Source organism: Mobula birostris, chromosome 21 (assembly GCF_030028105.1).
Source record: "Mobula birostris isolate sMobBir1 chromosome 21, sMobBir1.hap1, whole genome shotgun sequence".
Classification (NCBI taxonomy): Eukaryota; Metazoa; Chordata; class Chondrichthyes; order Myliobatiformes; family Myliobatidae; genus Mobula; species Mobula birostris.
The window spans coordinates 27225769-27250454 of record NC_092390.1 but is presented as its reverse complement, the minus strand read 5'-3'; the positions used below and the strand labels follow the sequence as shown (position 1 = coordinate 27250454).

At 39.6% G+C, this 24686-nt stretch overlaps 1 protein-coding gene across 2 annotated transcripts in view; it reads right to left on the bottom strand.

Annotated features, from left to right (window-relative positions):
• ank3b (ankyrin 3b) overlaps positions 1–24686 on the bottom strand; it is a 390132-nt gene that overhangs the window by 84702 nt on the left and 280744 nt on the right. For both annotated transcript variants that reach the window (XM_072239211.1, XM_072239212.1), the window contains exons 25-27: positions 15058–15151; positions 8601–8707; positions 1955–2179 (exon numbers count right to left, since the gene is read on the bottom strand). In XM_072239211.1, the coding sequence (XP_072095312.1) occupies positions 1955–2179; positions 8601–8707; positions 15058–15151 (426 nt within the window). The remainder of the gene's footprint in view (positions 1–1954; positions 2180–8600; positions 8708–15057; positions 15152–24686) is intronic.

Below are 24686 nucleotides of genomic sequence, written 5' to 3'. Positions count from 1 at the left end.
TGTTTTTCGGTCGTCTATACAGGCTGTATTACACAATCAAAGATCAAATCCACAGAACTATTGCCAAAGTAAGGAGAAAGTTGCTGGAGGGTGAAACATTTAACTGACTGTGCAACTTAGACATTTAATTTCTTTATTAATAGCAAACAAAAAAAGGAATTGAGTATGAATTAACTTTGTAGCTATTTTCAAAAGTTTTAAATAAGGTTTCCATGTATTGAGAGGTATCTTAGTGTTGTTATTTTTGTACCTAAACAATTGACAAAAAAACAAAATGCAAGATTCCCTGTAACACACCCCAGACCTTACTTCCCCCCACTTTTGGACAAAAATTTGGAAATGAAGAAATATTTCTGGGTTCTAACATTTCTAACATTCTACTTCATAATATTCAACACTGGACACACACAGAAAACCATATTTCGTTTTGCAAATGTGCTTATAAGTCTGTGTGATTGTTGAAGAATGCTATGGAAATTCAACACTCTTTGGTCTCCCACCATGGAAATACAGCCTTATACGGCACCGAAACTTACACTGTCCATTAAAAATTGATCAATTCCCGTGTGTAGTGCAAGACATCCAGAATGAAAATATGGATATAGAGAATGTACCATACTGTTGGTATCTTAGGGGAATATTTTACACTTGGACCTTTTCAAACAGAAATAACACCATGAGGCTTTTGAGCTGCTCATTACTAAACACCAAATTAATAATATTTTTGACCAGAGGTCCCTGAGTAATATTTTGAGGATATGCATATTAAAATATCAATTTAGGTACTTTTAAGAATACGTAAAGCAAACAACCTGAAATAAATTATGGAGGATTCATCATTATTTTATAAATATAGCCCATGAACATTCAGCAATTCTTCAAGCTCGTTAACTTAGGAGACATTTTAAGCAGGGTTGGTAAGAAAGTTAACTTTGCTGATTTTCTGACTTCAGTTGACTTCTCATTATCACAACCCATCCTTCTGAAAGCTGCCCTACTTCTGCTGATACCTTCTCTATACCAATATTGAATGGGAAGAGCTGTCACTTTTTACTGAATGCATTTGATGTGGCTGAAAGAGATTTCAACAGGTGAAGTACAGAAGTAAAGCAGTTATGGAGGCAGAATGTTTGCAGTGAATCATAAACATGCCTATTAGCGCCAAGCTTAAAACAACAGTGCTTCAAATATAGATCAAGCCAGTATGATTTTCTCTCAGCAACAGAACTGAAAGTTGTTTTTTCAAACAAAAACCAGAAAAACATGGGGAATGACTAAAATAAATACCAAAAAAAATCTGCCGTGACAGTTTGTATCTTTTTAATAAACGGCCTACCCAATAAATTTTGTTCCTCGAGGCCCCAGCTGCAGGATTCGGCTAACCAAGCTCTCACCCTCGTTCAGAGGGGGAGGGTTGGTAGGAAGGTGAAGTTTACTGAAAAAAACATCCATGCAGCAGTAAAGGGAAACAAAAAGTGAAACAAAAACAATGAAGAAACTGTCATTCCCAACAGTATCCAGATTTGAATGGAGCATTTCCAAAACGTAATCCAACAGAATGAGCAAAAAAGTTACCAAGTATTGCAAATTATTTAGAGCCAAGTGGCAGTTGTTTAAACAGGAATCTTAAAATTGGGCATTTGCAGATGATCAAACAAAGATGTCCAATTTTAATTCCCACCAGTGGAATATTATGGATTTCAATTTGGCCATCAATAATCCTTTCACAATTATTCTGCACTGTGACTGGTTTTGGGAAGATACCTGGCAAATGGTATTTACACAGAAACAGCACATAAGTCTTAAATCAGATTTTAATGTCTGCCCCCACCCCCTCCAATCTAAAGGCTCGCATTCAAGAATTTGTGACCAGTAGTGTTAATCCACAAAAAAAAAAGGAAAAAGGGAAGATGAGCATTGTGGAATGATGAAGAGGAGCAGAACAGCAACTTACCCCAAGAACTGAGCACCTGATGGCCCAACTTCAACCAGCCTACTGGCTAGCCCTTCCCCTTCTACCATAGGTGGCGGGCTTGCCAGTTTGTGCCTCTTCACCAAACGGCAAGTGATGCGTGTGGGCGCGGTGCATTTGCGGGGCGGGATGATGATGCGCATTCCATTGTGGCGGCTGCCGCGCATTGAACCACCACGGGCATCCACCATGAAACTGACAAGGAATCTAGAGAAGAGCAAAAAAACACCAAACATGAGCAAGTTTCAATTTGAAGTTTGAAGTTCAAAGTAAATTTATTATCTAAGAATGTACATGTCTCCAAATACTACCCTGTGATTCAGTTTCTTGCAGAATCAGTGGAATTCATGGAATCAGTTTTTTTTGAAGAGTTCAAGGACATTTTGGCAAACCTCCTAAACTTACCGAAAAGGCACATTAGAATTTCTAATGATCTACTTGCAAACCACTGAGATATATACATTTAGAAAAGGAAACACTTGGTAGTCAACAGTAAAACAGCTTGAAAACGGAACCCATCAGATAAATCCGTCAAAGGGGCAGTAGCGACACAATGGCACACATTATGTTCCTCTCCGCACCATGTGGTGCATCAGGCAGCAACCTTGCCATTTCCTTAGCATTTTGCCCGTTTTTTTTTTATTGAGGCCGAGTTGCTAGCTCGACACTCAACCCAACACGGATGGATGCAAAGAGCTGACCGGATTCAAACCCAGGACTACTCGTCTCAAAAGTCCAGTACCAGTGAAAATAATACTTGCATTTTAAAAACTATCAAGAACCCATTGATATGATCATTCATAGATTACTCATCTTGAATGCTGGGAAGTGTATGAATGATCACATCAATGGGTTCTGTGTGGAGTACTCCAGAGCACAAGGGTGGATGACGGGTGGGAGGGTAGAAGCTGACTTCAAGCAAATTCAGCACTGGAAGCTGGTACATTCACAAGGAAACATGGGCAAGTTCTAACTTTAATACCAACACTGGGGCAGAAGATGGCTTTACATATTTATAAGTGATTTGCTTTATTTGATAAAAATCCTTGCATTCTTATTTACCAAATGGCACAGATATGAACAAATGTATTATCATACATTTGCAAAGAGATATTTTTAGATTATGTGAATGGCAAAACCGTGCTGAAATGATGTTAGACTTCAGCCAATATGGAGCCACCCTCTTCGGACATAAAACAGCAAAAAAAAAAAGTCTAAAAGGTGGGAAAGAGATGATGGAAATCCAAAGAGACTCAGAGGACATTGGAAAGTCATCGAAAGGGCATGTTGAAATTTATACTTCAGAGTTATGGAGTTATGGAATACAAAGTAACAGACGGGATGTCAATGCCTTGGAAACATTTCAGAACAGGTTTAGTCACCTTCTAGCAACACAGATCAAAGATGCTGGTGAACGCAGCAGGCCAGGCAGCATTTGTAGGAAGAGGTGCAGTAGACGTTTCAGTCCTGACGAAGGGTCTCGGCCTGAAACGTCGACTGCACCTCTTCCTACAGATGCTGCCTGGCCTGCTGCGTTCACCAGCAACTTTGATGTGTGTTGCTTGAATTTCCAGCATCTGCAGAATTCCTGTTGTTTTAGTCACCTTCTACCAGGAATTAAGAGAAAGGTTTTCTCAGACAGGGTTGTATTATGAGGAAGGTTTGCTCAGACTAGGCTAGGCTGGAGCTTAGAACACTGAGAAGGGATTAGATTAAAACATGATCTCTTGGAGGGTCTTTTCAAAATGGAAGTGGAGAGGATGATTCCTCTTGTGAGAAATTCTAGAACTCGGAGCTGCAATTTAAAAAATAGGAGATCATCTATTTAAGACAAAGAAGAAGATATTTGTTTTCTCTTAGAGGATTGAGGGGTCTCTGGAATTTTCTTCCTCAAAGATTGATGGAAATCAAGAGTTGTTGAATACATCTTTAAGGCAGAGGTAGCAAGACACTTGATAAGCAAGGGGGAGTGACTGCTGGGGAAGGGAAATGCAAAGCTGAGGTTACAATCAGATGAGTCATGATTTTATTAAATGCTTGAACAGGCTTGAAGGCCAAACGACTGAAGGGGGGGGGGGGTTGAGAGACAAAGTCTAAAGGAGACTGAAGCAAGGACTACTCTGCATATTCTTGAGAGAGTCAGTTACCTCAGATCTATGTGTGATTTGGGGAATGTGAGTATAGCTGAGAGAGAAATTAATGCAAGAACTAGTTCAGCTGGGCAATTCAGAGTGGTGGGGCAGAGGGACTGTTAAGGAAGGGAAAGAATGGCTGTCAGGTCATTCTGCTATCAGGTGGAAGTGATTCTAAGATATCCTGGCTGATCTTCAGCTATGGCTTCCCCTCCACCATAGCTGATAGACCATGTGCCCTTTCCGTCACATTCGCACTCACCTTTTTGCTCTAACAACCTTACCTTCAAACGGAATACCCTATACAATTTCTGCCATCTTCACTGGAGTGACACCTTATTTGCAAATTCTTCTCCTCTCCAACCATTTCACAGTGACTGTCCACTTCATGACTCCCTGGCTCACTTTTCCTTCTTCAGCAGCCACTCTCCTTTCTCATAGAGTCATGGACAGAAACAGGCCCTTTGGCCCATCTATTCCATGCCGAACTATTATTCTGCCTAGTCCCATCAACTTGCACCAGAGTCATATCCCTCCATAGCCCTCCCATCCACATTGCTCTTAAATATTGAAATAAAACCCACTTTCACTGGCTGCTCATTCTAACTCTCACCAACCTCTTCTCACATGACTTTCCAAAGAAGCTGCAAGAGATGCAGCACCTGCCCTTCTCCCTCCTCCTATCCCACCATCCAAGGACACAACACAGACCTCTGAGGAACACCACTTATCACTGGCAGCCAATCCAAAAAGGATCCCTTCATTCCCACTGTTTGCCTCTTGCCAATCAGCTAGTGCTCTATCCATGCTAGTATCTTTCCTGTAATATCCTGGACTCTCATTTTGTTTAGCAGCCTCATGTGCAGCACGTTGTCAAAGGCTTTCTGAAATTCCAAGTACGTAACATCCACCGGTTCTCCTTTGTCTCTCCTGCTTCTTATTTCTTCAAAGAATTCCAACAGATTTGCTTTAATTTTTTTTAACCAGAGCCACGCTACCCCCTCTGCCTACCTGCTTGTCCTTTCAATATGATGTATACCCTTCTTCTTTCAGTCACAACTCAGTGATCCCCACACCATACCTACCAATCTCTAACTGTGCTATAAGATCCTCTACCTTATTCCATATACTGCATGCATTCAAATATACCATCTTCAGTCCTGTATTCGTCACCCCTCTTGATTTTGTTCCCATGTTACATTACAACTCATCCCACTGACTGCAATTTGGCCCTATCATCTACCTGCCCCTGACAGTTTCACTACACACTGCGTCTAGTTGTACATCAACTGTCCTATCCTCCGCCCTATCACTCTGGTTCCCTTTCCCCCTGCCAAATTAGTGTAAACCTTCTCCGACAGCTCTAGCAAACCTGCCTCCAAGGACGTTTGTCCCCCTTGGATTCAGGTGTAACCTGTCCCTTTCATACAGGTCATACCTCCCCTAGAAGAGATCCCAATGATCCGGAAATCTGAAGCCCTGCCCCCTGCACCAGTTCCTCAGCCACGCATCGATCTGCCAAATCACCCTATTCTTAGCCTCACTGACATGTGGCACAGGCAGCAATCCAAAGATTACTACCCTGGAGGTCCTGCTTTTCAGCTTTCTACCTAACTCCCTAAATTCTCTCTACAGGACCTCCTCCTTTTTCCTACCTATGTCATTGGTGCCAATATGTACCAAGACTTCTGGCTGATGGGCCCACTCTGAGTTGTCCCTGGCCCTGGTACTTAGGAGGCAATGTACCATCCGGGTGTCTCTTTCACACCCACAGAATCTCGTGTCCGCTCTTCTATGAAATCCTATATCACTACCGCAGTTCTTTTCTCCCCCCTTCCCTTCTGAGCCGCAGCTCCAGATACAGTTCCAGAGACCTGCCAATGTGGCTCCTCCCAGTTAGGTCATTCCCCCCTCAACAGTTTCCAAAGTGGTATACTTATTATTGAGCAAACAGCACAGGGCTACTTTGCACTGGTTACCCATTTCCTTCCCCTCCTGACAGTTACCAAGGCGCCTGCTTCCTGCAACTTCTGGGTTACTACCTCCCTGTAGCTCCTATCTATCACCTCCTCAGTTTCCCGCATGAGCGCATGTCCATCTGGGAGTAGGTGAAACTAATCTTTGTTTTTTCTCTGAATCACATACATATGAAGTTTAACAAACATCTGAAGAAATCCCTGTTGGTATGCAGTCTGTGAAATAACAGCTGAATTGTTTTCGATGCCAAAGTCTGTCAAAGTGCTCAAAGGGGCCAGGCACTTTCTAGATTTTAGATTGGAGTATTCTTCTAAATGAAGCCTGAAAATAATTCACAATACTGTTTGAAAAATATTCGAATGTTGCTTTGATATAGAATGCAAAAGGATCAGCTTTTTGTTAATAAATGAAGCCAAATTGTACAAATTTAGACAATCTTTTCTCTCCGCAACAGTAGTCTCCAGTAAGGCACCATTTTTGCAAGGATTTTGATTGTTCATTCTTTATCCTCTTCACTTTTTAGTATTTTTATTCCTTACTTTAGCAGTGATGATGCTCTATCTCACAGTGCACTGAAGAAAACCAATCCACAATTCTAGAATTTGAAGGCTCATCAAGGAGGTGGTACAGGAGCCTGAAAACACACACTCAATGTTTCAGGAACAGCTTCTTCCCCTCTGCCATCAGATTTCTGAATGGACAATGAACCCATGAACACTACCTCACTATTTCCACCTCTCTTTTTTCCACTACTTAATTAATTTTCTTTTTTTTTTACCCCATTGGACTTGGTGTAATTTACAGGCTTTATTGTTATGTACTGATGTACAATGTACCAAAGAGCTGATTGTGGACTTCAGGAAGGGTAAGATGAGGGAACACAAACCAATCTTCATAGAGGGATCAGAAGTGGAGAGAGTGAGCAATTTCAAGCTCTTGGGTGTCAACATCTCTGAAGGCCTAATGTGGACATAACATATTGATGCAGCTATAGAAGAGGTGAAACAGTGGCTATATTTCATTAGGAGTATGAGGAGATTCGGTTTATCAATCCGTCCTTCTTCACACTGTTACTATCAAAAAGGAGCCTGAAGGCACACACACTTCAGAGGGGAACAGCTTCTTTCCCTCTGCCATCCGATTTCTAAATGGACATTGAACCCAAGAACACTACCTCACTACTTTTTTATTCCTGTTATTTTGCAGTACTTGTTTTAAATTAACTATTATTTATATACACATTTAATATAACTCAGTTTTTTCTCCATATTTATTTATCAAGTGATTCATTGTACTGCTGCCGTAAAGTTAATGAATGTCACCACATATGCCAGTGATATTAAATCTGATTCTGATGTACTGCTGCCATGAAACAACAAATTTTATGACACATGCCAGTGATATTAAATCTAATTCTGGTCCCAATGTCCAGTCTTCTACAGTAAACAACAATGCTTCTTAAAAACTGTCCATTCCCATTTGCTTCCTGCCTTTTCAAGCATCCAATCGTGCTGGAGGCCTCATCTGAGGTGACCACCAAGGTGATCTGTTTTTCAACTTGGTAACACATGAATCTGCTCATCTGCTCAGTTCTTACCTGTTAAGTTCTCATCCAAACCTTTGCTAGTTTAATATTTAACTGAAACTCATTCCTTCTCTTCCCTGCATAAATTATCTTTAAGACCCATGTATATGATCAAGCTTTTGGTAATTTTGAAATATCTTCACATACAGCTATGTATCAATATTGTGTTGATGATGCACTTGTGAATTGATTCAGTTTCACACCACAGTGGAGTGGATTCAATGTCTGTAATACACTGAAAGAAAGAACAAGATCAAGACATATAAAGGTCCTATTTGAGCCAATTAAGTACTTCTAAAGCTTTACACACAAATTGCTTAAGGAACTCGCAAGTCAGGTCAAGAGTCTCCTATGGAGTGTAATAAACAGTCAGTGTTAGTGAAGGCCGAGGTCCTTCATCAGGACTAGAAAGGAAGGGAGAAGAAGTCACAATAAGAAGGTGGGGAGAGGGGAATTATATCTTCTGTTCTCCACACCTACCAATCACCTCCCTCTGGTACCCTTCCTCTCATGATCCTCTCTCCTCTCAAATCAGATTTCTTCTTTTCCAGCCATTTACATTTTCCACCTATCACATCCCAGCTTTTCACTTCAACCCCACCCCTGTGCACTCTCTCTCTCACCTGACCAATCTGCTGACAGCTTGCACGCTTTCCCCTCGCTCCACATTTTATTCTGGCTTCTTCCCCCTTCCTTTCAAGTCCCAATGAAGGGTCTCAGCCTGAAATCCTGCCTGTTTGTTCCCCTCCATAGACGCTGACTCACCTGCTGAGCTCCTGCAGCATTTTGTGTGCGTTGCTCTAGATTTCCAGCATCTGCAGAACCTCTTGTGTTTACCACTTCTAAAGCTTTAGCACGACTGCAAACTAAGCATGGATATTTGCTAGAGGAGACATTTCACACATCATTTTGGAAAATACAAACTGTAACTTACCCTGAATGGATGGGGCTGGAAATGAGATTGACGTTGTCTAGTGTATCGGCGGTCCAGCTGAATCTTTTCAAAGAGTCGCTGTCATACTCTCGAGAAACCGCAATGTGCTACCAGAAAAATATTGACAATGGAAATAATTACTGAGTTACATATGTTTATGTGTAGGACCCAGAGCCAATTGATTTCCTCCATCCAAAGTCTGGGATCACAGAAACAAGACTAAGCTGTCCACTCTCTCAAGTTGCTGTGTCATTCAATGAAAATATGGTATAGCCGAAATTCAATTCCATTCCTTACCTTGCTCCACATCACTTGAAATCCTTACTCCACAAAACTAAATGCAACCAACTTCAGAAGTACAATATATCCTATAAGTACTGGGGGTTAAATCCAATGACACCACGTACAAGGAGATACGTTTAAACCAGAACTGTGATACGAAGCCCAAACTGCATGATATTTAGCAGCTTGTGCTTACGAAAAGGCCCAGCAATTGTAAAATTCACAAACAGGGCTATGTTTGTGCAAGAAGCGCCCAAACCGGAGTCTCAGGCACTTTAAGAAGGATCAGGAAGGCAAGATAATAGCATTACTGTTGAAGGGCGGCTAATCACAAGAGTTGGATGCTGAGTATGGCAAATCACCACTTCCAGAGAGGATTAAAGGGTATTATTGCTATACTACTTGTAATGGTAAAATACCAGGCAGCAAATAATCAGAGATCCTTTGGAACAGATAAGAGGCAAGTTGACAATATTCCTCACCAAAGCTGGAGTGCATTCTGAGAACAATCTGCGGATGAATAAAAATTTACTAGTATTATGCTGGACCTGTTTGTAAGGAAGCAATATAGTAATGTACAAGGAGGTATTATTCACTGGTCACTAAGTGAAAGAGTATTGAGGCAGCAACTTAAGGTCTACAAGACTACGATTCTTAGAGAAGGCAGAAATATGAAAAACAAATGGACACCTCAAATGCTGCATTGAAATCCAAGAGTTTTTCAGGAAGAGGTGGAATTTATGGGATCAGCACATAAGAACAGTACAGAGGAATAAAGAGAAATCTTGAAATAAAACACAAAGGTAATCTCAACACAAAACAAGTTGAGGGTAGTAAAACGTTTGGGACTCTAAACTTCTAGCAAAAAGGAATCAGGAAAGGAACAGGATAGATTTTTTTTAAAGCTGGGACAAAGAAAACAACATGGGCACACCAATGAAAACATAGAACTAGGAACAGCAAACATTGCTTAAGCATGCCATGAGTAAATACAAGGGTATAAAGAGGTATTAATTCACTAAAAGCTGATAATGGCTTTCTTAAAGGCAGAGAAATAATTGAAATTTTTTCACTGACACTTTCCAAACAAAGGAAATGTCAAGTTAAATACCACAATTAAAGTACAGTTAAATATGGCATGAAAATGTTTAAGGAGATAACACTTTGGGAGGATTGTTACGGCTTGTATAAAAGACTTTATTAGTTCTTTTAATATCCTTTTTCAGGAAACCCAGAATCACTTAAACAGCTAATGAAGTACTATAGAAGTACAATCAATTTGGTAATAGAGGAAGCAAAACAGGATGTTTGCACAGAGTGCTATCCCATAAATACCAATTAGTACCCAGCTAATCTCTTTCAGTAACATGATGTATAGGACGAAGGATGGACGACAAGGATACCACAGGAAAACTTCATTTTCTTCAAAATAGTCTAATCGATCCAATACAACCAGATATGGGAGCAGTGGAGGCCTAATTTTGAAGTTTATCTTGAAATGGACGTACCTGACAGTGCAGCACATTCTCAGAGATACAACTGAACCTCCCCTCTGTGGTTCTTTCCTGAATGCCAATTTTTTTTTTGCTGTATGAAGGGTCTCGGTCTAAAACGTCGACTGTTACCCCTCAATAGATGCAGCCTGACTTACGGAGCACCTCTAGCTTTTTGTGTGTGTTGCTCAGTATTTCTTATTTTCAGACCAAAAATAACTTGTGGTCAAATTTCAAGATTTAAGGCTCCTGTCTCCAATAAATATCATCCCAGGATTTTCAAGGAATCGACTGGATTTGGACAACATTTCTGGAAAACTCAAGATTTGGTTTCCAAACAAGTGAATATTACCCAGGATAAAATAGCCCACTTAACTATTACCATATCCTTTACCCTATTGCTTCCTCGTTTGAATGTGCCACAGTTGCAGAACAATCAAAGTTATTGGGTATATTTAAAATGGAAGCCAGGTCATTTTGTATCCACAACATAGAGGTTGATAGGTAACAGTGTCAATGGTTATAGGGAAAATGGGGTTGAAAGGGATAATAAATTAGCCATGATTGAATGGCGGAGCAGACTCGATCAGATGAAGGGCCTAATTCTGCTCCTATATCTATGGTCTCACTGACAAGATGCATTGCAGTTATTCACAGAACATCATTCGAGAGCACCTTCGAAACCTGCAACCTCTACCACTATGGAGGACATGGGCAGCAGATGTATGGGAGCATTATCACCTACAGGTTCATCTCAAAGTCACACACCATCCCATCCCAAACTGGAAACACATTTCTGTTCCTTCGTATTCAATGGGTGTCAGTAGTGAAGCTTTTCACCTAATTAAGAATAAATTTGTTGAGAAAAATGATATGAGAACAGATAGGAAGAAAATGTATAGCAATCATAACATTGACAGGCAAAGCATGCCACAAATTTCCTCATAAAGTCATGGCCAATTGCCACCAATAATAAAACCATGCATTTAGTAAATGCTTACGTTGCAAATTTTCATCAGGCTAGAAAGTAGGTTAATGGAGGTGGGCGAGGTGTTTCAGAACAATCTGATAGATTGTCTCATTTTTGAGAAAGTAAAGAAACAAGTTTTCACTCATCAGTGTGTTAAAAACAAAATTAAGCTCATTAGCAAAGAAACAGAAGGGTTCAGAGCTTTCAAATGAAAACAAGGAAGCATTGCTTGTTCCTCCATTAGAGAACATGGCATGAGAAAATTAAAAATAGTTATTAAAAGAGAGTCGATAAATAGTGGGAAGAGTAAAGCTGGAAGCAATGGTTCAGGGATAAGGCAGAACAAGGGGTTGAGTAGCTGCTGAACCGCAACATGCTTAGTGGCTTCCTTTTGCCACATAAATACAAGCACCTGGAAGCTAAGAGATTTAAAACTAAGTTGAACATTAAGATTGGCATGTTTTAGAAATGCACTTGTAGGAATAAATAATGGTAACTTTAATCTCCTGGTTTTAATTAGCAAGCTGGCAGAAGATAATTGCTTACCTTCAGAGAGTTGCTCACTATTGGCCCACCCATGGAATGCGCAAGCTCTGCATGGAAACCCTGATAAACCAGGAGGAAAATCAAAGATGCCCTTTAACCTCAAAAGATACTTCCAGGAACTTGGGAGCTGGCAAGTATGAAGGCTGTGCTGGCAGATCGAAGTGGTGCCAATGTTTTTTTAAATTAATGGAAATATAGCCTTCATCATAGCCAGTCCCATTTTTGAGTTTGTAAGTTTGCCTGAGATTGGAGTGGTAAGATTTATACAGTTTTTCTTTGTGCAGTAATTTATATAAATACATGAGCAATTTTAATAAAAAATGGGGTATGGTTTACCCGAAGTACTATTTCTTTGAAACTGAACTGCCCACTGACTTTACATTTCAATTGCTTCGGACTGTTCTCCTTCAACCTGGTGAGGCCATGAAACTTGCTTCCACTGACAGTGTCTGACAAATCCATTGCTATTGATTGCATTACTGTACAATAAGGTGGTAAAAGCCTCCCACAACCAACTACACAAACACCACAGGACACTACACATCAATGAATCAATGTAAGTAGCCAGTTATCTCTCAGATATAGAATCATTAATGACTGTTGAAATTGTACAAGTCATCTTTTGTTTCCTCTCAGTTCCCATGACTTATCAGGAAGACATGCAAACCAGTGCACTGATAGTCAGGAAAATGAAAATAAAATAGAAAATGTGCTTCTCCTTCCAGTCCTTCAAACAAAACTAATCCACAAAGTCAAATATTAACAAAAAAGAACTTAGATTCTAGATTAAAACCATCCAACATGATTAGAAATTTTGGGTACTGTGTATTTGGAATTTGTATTTTCAAGTGCAGCCAGATTTACTTGTAACAGTGTTAAACATAATGACTCCAGGCTTTTTTTTCCAAGCTTAACCTGTTGTGATTAACAATGGGGATGAAAGAGAGAAGAGCAAGTAGATTCATAAACCAGCTGATAAAACACTGATTACTTTCAGCTATGCCAGTCAGTTCTAACTTGGAGCTTAATATTTTTGTCAAGTATTGAGTATTCTGATAAATTGGTCTCAACCTGTATTTTAACAAAGTTATTTCTCAAAGAAAACACAAGATTAACAATAACAACTTACATAGTTGTTATGGTATAGATCCAACATCTCAGAAGTTAGAAGTTCAACTTTTAACATAAAATGTTGCAAATCAGAGTTTTTTTTTAAAAAAGAGTGTTTGGCCTGGCACCAACTGGGTCCTTGAAGAACGAGGATCAGCTACGACTTTCTTAGTGCAACTGCCACACCAAGTTCAGCTCCACTCAGTTACAACCCTTCATCACTTCGGGCTAACTAACAATAAGTACTGAAATCCAAAAAGGAATATAGTTGTCCAGCACAGAGACACTGTCAGTGGTGGGCAGTTAGGAATTTGCATCAATGTAAATCAACAATAAACAGACACTGGAAGTGCTGAGGCTGTTTAAAGTGGCAATGCACACCGTGAAATTTAGATTTCTGTCTAAATGTCACTACTTAATGTCTTCTTTATATTTTAAGTCTGTTCAGCTAAGCTTATGATGGCCAATGAATGTTATGATTCATTATTTAGCTTAGTTACGGGTTTTTAAAAGTAAGTGCTACAGCACACATGCAAAGGAGAAATAAGGTAATCCACCAAGAAGAAAATGAATGGGAAACAGGTTGGGGGGAGAGGAGGACAGTACAGGAAATTTCGCCTCCTTGGTGCAGTCACGTAAAGGGTACTTTAGCATCTTGCTCCCAAATTGTTAATAGAAGCAGGGAATTATCTTTGCCTAAATTCTTTATATCATATCACAGCAAGGGAAAGGTCTTTGATGAACAATGAGCTTCCACCATTCTTAGATTTGTAGCAACAATGCAAGGGGAGTGTAGGACACGAGGGCACGGCTTCAGGATTGAAGGACGTCCATTTAGAACAGAGATGCGGAGAAAGTACTTTAGTGAGAGGGAGAAGGTAAGGGAGTGGAGATTACTGAAAGAATTGGATCAGCCCATGATTGAATGGTGGAGCAGATTCGATGGGCTGAATGGCCTGCTTCTGCTCCTATATCTTATGGTCTTAAAGAGGGAGAGACAGAAAAGAAAGGTGTCTGTTATTGATAGAGCTGTTCTTGTTGAACAAGTGCTTTCCATATGCCTGCAAATATTCTTGGAGTTACCTAAACATACAAAGGGTACATGAGGGTGTACGACAAATCTTCAGATTGATTAACGTTTTCTTTCTGATGTTTATGCAGCTGAGATATTGTGAAAGGCTGTTTAAAGTATTCGGTGTCTCAGAAGTTCCAGAAAAACTCATCACATGCGCACCTATACATTAAAAGCAAAGAATCAGCCCATGAAAATTTACACAACACACATCAAAGTTGCTGGTGAACGCAGCAGGCCAGGCAGCATCTGTAGGAAGAGGTGCAGTCGACGTTTCAGGCCGAGACCCTTCGTCAGGTCTCGGCCTGAAACGTCGACTGCACCTCTTCCTACAGATGCTGCCTGGCCTGCTGCGTTCACCAGCAACTTTGATGTGTGTTGCTTGAATTTCCAGCATCTGCAGAATTCCTGTTGTTTCCATGAAAATTTACAATGGGAATTGATTATTAAATAAGGGGCCTGTTAAGAAAGCAGAAAAGCAGCATTGGTTTTTTAAAATTTATTTTTTATTTAGAAATACAGTACAAGACAAACCCTTCTGTCCCAAAATGTCCCACTGTCCAAAAATCTACCTATTTAACCCCAACCTAATCACGGGACTATTTACAATGACTAATTATCCTACTAACTGATGCGTCTTTGGAATATGGGAGGAAACCAGAACACCCGGAGGAAACCCATGCACTCACGGGAAGGATGTACAAACTTCTCACAGACAGCACCGGAATTGAACTCCGACACCCCAAGCTGTAATAGCGTCATGCTAACTGCTACACTACCGTGGCACCCCAAGTTTAAGTCAATGCAATTAAATAGTGAACACCCGAACAAAACAATAATTCCTTCCCTTTAGGTAGTTCTACTATTCTGGCAACCTAAAAGTACCAAAGAGGTACACTAGACCAAAAAAAACCACATTGTTTAACAACAATGCCTAAAGCAGGTAACAAGACAAAACCGCACAGGTAACAGATCTCCACTTACCGGCTCTTTAGTCAGCTCTTCAATCATGATGCTGTCCCTGGCGTACGGACTCCTGTTCAGCGAGTATGACCTATCCGAACTGAAGGAGCGGAGGCTGTTGTGTTTACAAGTTACCAGTGAAGGGGGTAAGGTGGGGGGGGGTGGGGGAAGAGTGGGAGGGAAAAAAAACTCATTAATGCATGCAGCTTCCAGGGGGCAGGGAGGGGCGGGGATCGTGAAAGGAAACCCACCAGCAGCACCCAAAAGAAAACCAAACAGGAGCAACAAAAAAGAAACTGTTTTTGCAGAGTGGTAATTTAAAACAGATCAAAGGCAAAAGTCAATGTTCTGAAGAACTCAAATAAAAGATTGCAATCACCAAAGAGAGACTGAAACTGAAGTGGAAAGCCTGACTGCTAGGTTCAAGTGCTCCAAACCAGTTGCATAAGGCAACTGAAGTTACTCCTCAGCTTATGTTCCAACTGCTTACATCCATGTTCAGCTTCACTGAGATAATTACCAAACAAACCACAATAAGGGACATTGGGCCAGCTGACTTAAAGCTCGATCACAGAGATATCTTTTCAGAAGTATCTTAAATGAAGAGAGAGGTTGAGAGATGCTTAAAGACAAAGGCCAAAATATTGGCACCGGTCCCAGTACAACTGCTGCTCATTAATAGTAACTTACACAATTTATTGGGTAATAAGGTTAACTCAAAACCCCCTCCACAACCCGGGATGATTAAAAAATTAGAGCAGTTTGTCAGCATCGGCATGGGAGGATGAACCCTGGGTGCCCTCCCAAGACTACGGTCAACACGCTTCTAGAAGACACCGGCGCGGCTAATGTAGATGAACTGAACACACTGACGAGGGAGAGGGAAAAGTAGGGAGTCCGTCGTCGTGCCTGACGCCAGCCCCCGGGCCTGAGTCACCCTAGTATTAATAGTCATAGCAGTAGTAACGGCAAACTAGAGCATAGGTTCAATCAGGAATATTGTCAAAACTTTTTAAATCTTTGACCATTCACCCAAGGATGATCACAAAAATATGTAAAGACTCTTTTCAGTGAATGTTCATTAGCAAAGAGTGGACTTTTTTTGTTGAAAAGCTATTTTTATTTCTTAATAAATTAAGCCAATGAACACAATGTGAAGCTTTTGGAAGGGGCTTGCTCTGTTTGGACCCTTTGAATAGAAGTTACCATGCGTTGGCAGCTGATTCTGCTTTGGGAATGCTTGGGTGCATACATGCACATCTCAATTCTAATTTTGAATTGCCTGTAGCATTCACAGTCTACAAAGGACAGCAAAGAAATTCTTTGTAATTACAACCCAAAAGAGAATCAAAAAGGCCGCATTTCTGTAGAATTGTTCAGGACCACAGTAACTCCGAAACTACATAGATAATCAATTTAGATACATTAGGGGTATTTAAGAAACTCTCAGATTGGCACATGGATGATAGAAAAATGGAGGGCTATGCAGGAGAGAAGGGTTAGATTGATCTTAGAGCAGGTTTAAGGTCGAAGATCATCAAGGGCCTGAGGGACTGCCTATATATCCTGTTCTATCTGATTGGTCATTGTTGTATTGCAGCAATTTACAGCTACTAATGTGCAATGTGGTGCACACAATGCAACCTGATGATACCAAGATAGCTTGCTTCTCTTGCCATCGATTGAGGGAGCAGTGTTGGCTAGAACAGCAGAAGAGATCCCCTTGGTCTGCAGTTCATTGCCTAAGATTTTCACCTAATTGTCACCTAATGGACAGTTTCCTCAACTCAACAGCGCAGCATCTCTCCACTATTATAATGAAGCACCAAGCTTAAGTTTTCTTGTTGAGGCCACGATCTTTTAACCCTAAAGTGAGAGAGCTACTCAATGAGTGATAACTGATAGATCAAGCCCAGTGTCAAGTGGCAAAGCAGGAATAAGTTATTTTGAATGCAACTCCTTGCTGGGATGATATACAAATTTCACTTTTATGAAGGTAAAACCTACATAATTATGCAAAAACAACTGCAGTATAAGGCAAAAAAGACACATTCAGTCAAGGTAACACTGGGGTGGGGGTTGTTAAAAAAAAAGGTCTAGCTAGAGAAATTCTCTTAGTGCACATAACATTCCAAGTCTGCTACCCAATGGCAACCACTAAATTTACACGAACGCAAAAAAGTCTCCAAACATTTAAATAAAACCAAACATGATAAACATAAATTATCAGTAAATTATAAGCCAAATTATATAAAGACAAAAAAGTGCAAAAGTGATCACTCTGCCTTTCAGAATCAACAGGACCCCTGGAAGTTACATACAACTGCAGTTTTAAAAACTTATCAACCACGATGCAACAGCGACAGCAAATCAAATGGCAATAGGGAATAAACAGCTGAGACTTAAGCCTTACTCTACCCAACAAATACCAAATAGTGTTAGCAGGATATATTGGATTAGTGCTTCAAGGGTTAACATCCTCGCCAGACTAAAAGCAGCAGTACTGATCATGTAGGTCTGCACAGTCTTCTGTTATAATCATGGAATCAACCATTCATTGGGACCCAGGATTTCAATGCCAAAATCTGCACCAAATTCATTTAACAAATGCATTAACATCAGTGACACTAATGTAGTAAAACTGAAATGAGTTTTGGTTTCAGCCATTGAATTTATTTAAAGCTATTTCAATTCATTTTAATTAGCTTGTGTGTTGAATGATGTCAACAGCTTTGGCTGACACACTACAGTCTCGGCCATTGGGGCTGGGATCAGTAGGTAAAGGAAGAAATTATTTCACCCTCCCTTGAATGTGAGAGAGGAAGTGCAAAGACATATTTTTACAGGTCAGGAGTATTGTTAAAAAGCTAGACTGTCATGTTTTAGCAAAGACAAAGATGAAGAAACATAAAATTAAAGCCTGTAGCCTTTTTTCAGGTGAGATGGGATTATTGCCGATGAATTGTGAGGTTATTCTGGCATTTGATGATTTATTACTAAAATCTGTCAAAATGAAATAATGAAAAAAAGGAACAGATTTGAAAAGAACGGATTTCAAGAAAATGCACAATGAGTTTTAAAAATATTAATCACTTTACAATTAGTGTGAGACTTGCAGAAATATTTAAGCCCAAACAGATTTAAGAAACATATGCTATGCCAAACAAGCATCCTTCAGTGAATTACAAACAAGGAACAAGCAAGCTCTGTAAGATACTTGAGATTTCCTCTTACTTATTTTTATATAATTCTTTATAATTACTGAATTGTTTTTTGGTTGCATGGTGCACCCACACACCACAGCATATTCCGAATGTTTATGGTGAATAAGGTTGATCCTTAATTTCCAGAAAATATTGGAAATGGTATTGCACGTTGGTGCGAAAAGGCCAAAGAGTCACAGAATGAAAGGTAAAATCAAGGCTCAGCAGAAGAAACAGAGAAAGTTATTATGAATGGGAATGTGTCAAACAGAAATGGAGTGAAGAGCAAAATATCCCAGGAGCATATGTCACATACCTCTTGAAGATCAAAACCATATGTCTCAAATATCAACATTTTGAACTGTTTACTGAATTTATTGCCACAAATATTCAGAAAACATAACATCAGCATTTTTGTAATACTGTCTCTAATGATTTGTTACAGTTTTCACAAATAGGGGAATGAAGTTTTAATCTGAGTCAGATTTGTGCTCTTCTGCTCTCCATATCCCCCCAACCACCCCCACACTTCTCATTCAAAGGGTAAAGAAACTAAAGAAATAAATTCTATCCATCCATGCAAATGATTTAAAAACCCCTGTTACGCTTTAATACCATCGCCTCTCATAAAGTCAATAAACAACAACAGAACAAAACCCTGTTTGCATTTTTGAAGGGTACTCATTGATATCCCTTCCTTCCTGGATGGTCTCACAGGATCAAGCATAACTTCCTTCCACTTTGGTTTGCAGGGATGGAACAGTTCTGTGTGTGAATTCTTTTAATGTGGGTGGCTGCTGCTGCACACTGGCTATCACATCGTGATGACAGAGTGAGGTCTTGATTTAACAGAAAGGAGGCCCCAAATGAATATTGAGCTCTGCCACTCAAACTTAACAAAAGAATACCCTAGGTACATCCCAACGAATTGTGAGTTGGTGGGTGAATTGATTGTTCTAAATTGTCCCTAGTATGCAAGTGAGTGGAATCTGGGGCATGCAGGGAGAAGGGAGCTTAATTGATGGAAATGTAGGGAGGATATATTTGAGGGTTGAAGTTCAGCATGAACGCAGTGAGCTGAAGGGCCTGATCCAAATTGTATGGCTCTATGGCTCTGAAATGTTCAGGGCCACATGCACGTTCTCTCTCTCAGCAATCCCCATATCACAAAACCTAAACTGTTCCCATTCCTGAGCCCCTCCTCCTTGAATCTCCCTATCCCTCTCCCCCCTGTCCTTTCCTCAGTTTTCCTCCTCCTTAGTTTCCTCCGTCTTCACTCACTTATCTGATTAGAATCATAATTAGATTTAAAATCACTGGCATATGTCGTGAAATATGTTTCACAACATAATGCCAGTCATGTCTTCCTGCCTCTTCCTTTCCCTGTTGATTCCCTCACCCGCCCTCAAAGAGAATGCAACAGCTGATTAATATTTGGCAAGATTCCTCATCTGTCCCTTGATCAGTACATAGGAATCGAAGACAGCTAGTGAGCTCTTTGAACTCATTCATTCATTCACATACAGTAGACCCTGGTCAATCTACATCTCCACTTCTATCCAATTTGTTTTTTCCTTGAGCCTTAATATCCTTAACTAATATAAAATATTTTAATCCTAATTTTGACATTTTAATTGAATCTTCCCCCTACCCTCCAGCCTAATAAGCTTTTTGGTAGAGTGAGATTCCAAATGCCTTTATCCTTTGTATGAATGGCGATATATGGAAACACCAATGCGCAGGAATGGAAAAGTCTACCCAAAATGGTGGACACAGCCCAGTCCATCATAGGAAAAGCCCTCCCCACCACTGGGTACATTCACATCAAGCACAACCACAAGAAAGCAACCTCTATCATCAAGGACCCCCACCATCCAGGTCATGTTCTCTTCTCACTGCTACCACTGGGCAGGAAGTACAGAAGTCATCGCTCCACATCTGCAGGTTCTGGAACAGTTATTGTTCTGCAACCATTAGGATCCTGAGCCAGCCTGGATAACTTCACTCAGAACTCTGAACTAATTCCAGTCACCTTCAATGACCCTACAACTCAGTTTCTCAGTATTATTTTTCTCCTTATTTGCATGATTTGTCTTCTAAATCTATGGAAGGGAAGGTTAGGGAGAGCTATGATTCTGGTGTGGGTTGATGGAACTAGGCAAAAAAACAGTTCAGTACAGACTGGATAGGCTGAAAGGCCTGTTTCTGTTCTGCAATGCTCTAATCTCTGCCAACTGATTTCAATAAGTTGCCCACAATACTTAAACTAGATGACCTTTAATTTCTCAATTTTATCCCTTCCTCCCTGTTTAAACAACTGTATAACATTAACAATTCTTCAATCTTCTGGCAGCATTCCTATAGCTAGGGAGGATTGAAAAATTATGTTCTGAACCTCTGCAATTTCCTCCCTTGATTCTTGACCTGCATGGAATACTTTTTATCCTGGATTGGCAATTTATATACAGTGAAAAATAGTAGAAACAATTAATAATACCTCTCTTACTATGCTTATTCCCTCTAAACTTTCACTCTGCCTCTGTAACCACAAGATTGGCATTACCTCCGATTTTGTAAAGAAAGATATTACGTTTTCACTAAGAATTTTAACCACAGCATGTGCCTCTACACACACATTACTTCTTGCTGTCTGAGAGGCCCTTCTTGTTCCTCTGTTCCTCATGTTATTTGTGTACATAAAACACTGTCCAGCACATTAAAACATGTTTCTTTGTATCAGAAAAGTATACACAAAGACATCTACTTCAGCTATTTAGTTGTTGAAATGAGGGATACATTGATTATACTACTTAAAATAGATTACTTCAGCAGGTGCCATATGTAGTGCACATTTGGGAGAACTCATTTTCTGAAAGTTCACGGTCAGGACACTCCAAGTCTGCTAATTAAAACAGAAAGATTGCTTGCAAATGCATACTGTAAAGGATGGGGAAAAAAAGTGCTTGAATTGTGACCATCATCCAACAGATATCTATCACCAAATTCTCTCTCTTAAACTAAAACATCAACAAATCCAAAGGGACAGAAAATCAGAAGCACCTAACTTCATCCAAATGATAAAACAGAGTGCCATTATTTAATAGGCAGGCTATCTGTGAGAAAAAAAATACACATGCATTTGTGACTGCTTAAGTCAGACCCAATGATCAGACCAAGTGAGAATCTGCTTATACTGACTGGCAGGATAATTTGGCCCATTAGAAAATGCGAGCTCATATATAATCTTGATGCCTTTAAGCAATGAGGGTGATTAGCTCCTGTGTGTATACCAGACGTTTACACATATTGGAACAATTCTTTCAAAATGGCGAGAAACAATGCGGTTTCAAATAAACAATCACAGGCCGTGCCAATGCTCATCTTAGACGGTGAACTCTGCAGGGCTAACTGGGCAGATGTGCGGAGATGACAGGCAGGACTCGATCACAGCTCAAGCAGCTCAGAACCCTAAACACGCATCACATCACTACCAACTGGATTAGAAACTGGCATGGTTGCTAGGAAGTAAAAGCTTTGTGTCTTCTTACCTGATTTTAGGACTTTTTAAACAAATTGAGGAGAAAAGAAAGGAAACAGGAGAAAATAGAAGTGATTAAAGAATCAGAAGAAGCAGAAACAAGTAATAATTATAGTGCTGTGGTCCAAGTCTACGGTTTCCTTTTTAATCTACATAGCTCACAGAATACATTTTTGTTCACATATTTCTAAATACTTAACATTCAGAAATTAAACATTGACACAATATTAATTCATGCATTCATTTGGGAGATGGCAGTTTAAAAATTAGCTCATATTTCAATCTCAAAACCAAGTGTAATTATTCACTAGACATCATTAACAGCCCTAATGCATTTATACTTAAAACACATTATTCTCTGGTGCAAAACCCCTCTTCTATAGACAAATGAAAAGTAAATGTTTAAATAACAAGTTGTTCTAATTTATTGCTCCCAGACAGTTGCAAGGCAGTCAGCTGCAAGAACCTTCAAGTGGATAAACTATCAAGTTGTGTGCTGGTTCTAGTGTTACGCCAGTATCTCCTGCTGGCATCAACTTGGTTACATTGCCAGTTCCCAGCCCGTTTAATTGGACAGGATTGAGTTAAGTTTTTCCTTGGGTTACCTTTTTGCTCCTCCTTCACTGCTTAAATAGCCTCACTAAAATATAATTAAACATAGTATAGTGAATGCAAGGCAGAACAGAATTATGACCATGACATACCTTGGCAGTCACAACTCACTAGTTAGGTAACGACAGAGCCCAATTCAAACTGTATACACGTTGGAATGTCAGGGACTGAATACCATGATTAACCCAGCTGACCACGCAGCATGTATTTAACAAAGTCCTATTGTTGTGGAAAACTACTCAAGCAACAATATTTTCATAAATAATTATAAAAACATTTATTAGGAATTTAGTTTGTGACACAGATTTGATTATGAGTCAGAATGCTTAATTAAATCTAAGGAGATAAATGAAGTTATAGCTCGATCTATTGTAAATAAATGCAGGGGGATGGGAGTGTGACATAGCAAGATACACCCATACGTCTTAAGGAACTGCCAAAGGTCTTTCCTTAGACGCTGAAGGAATGGATTTGAAAGCAAAATTAACCAACTGATTAGGATATCTTAAACACAATTTTTTTGGTAAGTGTAGTAATCTTGAAAGCACTGAGTTTAAAAATAAAATTCAAGAATTCAAATAAGGCTCAAAACTTTTGATCTTCCAACCCAGCTTTTGTGTCTGAGGAGCATGAAAAGAGACTCTCTACCTAATCCAATGCAGCAGTTTCACATGCCCTTAATTGAAGTCCATATCAGCACCTCTTACACAACATACCACTTAAAGCAAAAGGACTGGGGGTGGTTAAATAATAGACACCCACTTTTGTTCAAATAAAATTTGCCTCAGACATCAAAGCTTTGCCTCAGGAGCATTTACATTTGCAGCAAAAGAAATGCAGGAATATTTGGAAAACTAAACAAGCTTCAGAAGCTCGAAGTAGCAGAGAAAAGAAATCGTAAATTGCTTATGGATCACAAAATAGAGGTCTCCAAGGTAACCACTTAATTATTAATTTCTGAACTAAAACATGTAAATGCATTGCAACTTATAAGCGTGAAGAAAGATAACAGAATAACTAGGCACTCCCAAAGAGAGGAAGTGAGAGAACTTGTGTCAAATTGTCATGCAGGCCAATATTTATGTAAACTTTTAATCAGAAGTGATGATTTGTAGCAAAAGACAGTTTAATAGTTCATTCTCAGTCTACCTGGGAAGTTTAGGTAGGATATCAAAGCAGACAATTACATAAAAAGTTAGAAGCACTCCAGTAAGTTGGTTTCTGGGTAGCAGGGAACAGAACAAATAGATTGATATTGTTGACCAAAAACTCAAATTGATATTTTGCTCCATAAGAATAATGCAAAGCCCACTGCCACAAAACCTTTTTAGATTATGTCTTCGTGTATATATTCTGGTCAGATCAGTTCAACATTTTAAACTCAAGATCATGAATGGGAAGTAAAATCACAGAAAAATTCCAGAGTTTCAATCCAGCTCCACAAATCTATGAATGTGAACCTAACTTAAATTAGCTTTGGTTTTATTAACACAAATGATAGAGACCAGTTTGATTATTTGTTATAAGCAGAACTAAGAACATAACCAGATGATTAAAGCTTGCTGGCAGAGGTGATGCCGGAAAGCACTTTTTCTCATATAGAGAAATTGGGAAATATTTCCAGACCAAAGTTTCTCAGTCTAGGCCAGTTGTAAAACGGACCTGTAGATTTTCTTTTAGGTGAGAGTATTAGAGTTACACCTTTCAAGGTGGTATCCAGTTGACATGCAGATCGAGCATGATAAAACAGGGCTGAACTGAACCTCTGAGCTCCCACATCTGTTACTGGGATACAAAATGGTAACCACTGAAAAATACATTGACGGGATCTGTGTAAACAGTTTCCTTTGGGGCAAAGAATGGAATTACTTAGTCTAACCCTGGTAAGTGGTTTATGAACAGCATGTCATGCTATCCTTGTGTACTGTAGGTACTGTACACAAAGCTAACAGATGCTGTGTTTGCTTATCCCATGAGCTTACAAAAACCTATATAGCTGCACTTTGTTACTAGCTTTTTGAAGTGACAAACATTGATCAAAAACATGCAAATTATCACTCTGGTTGTTTGGAGCATATTAATTATGTACATAGTCAAAATATATGTAAATAATCAATGATTTATAGAGAAAATGCAAATAAGCTTCACCAGCACTGTTCAGATGAGGCCTGATCACAGGCTCTATGCCTGAGCAGAAATTCCAGAAAGCATTAGTTGATGGGTGGTCTGATTTTAGAAAGGCAGCAATTGTCAAAAAATGTACTTAATGTTTATGCTATTAAAGTTAATAATTCAAA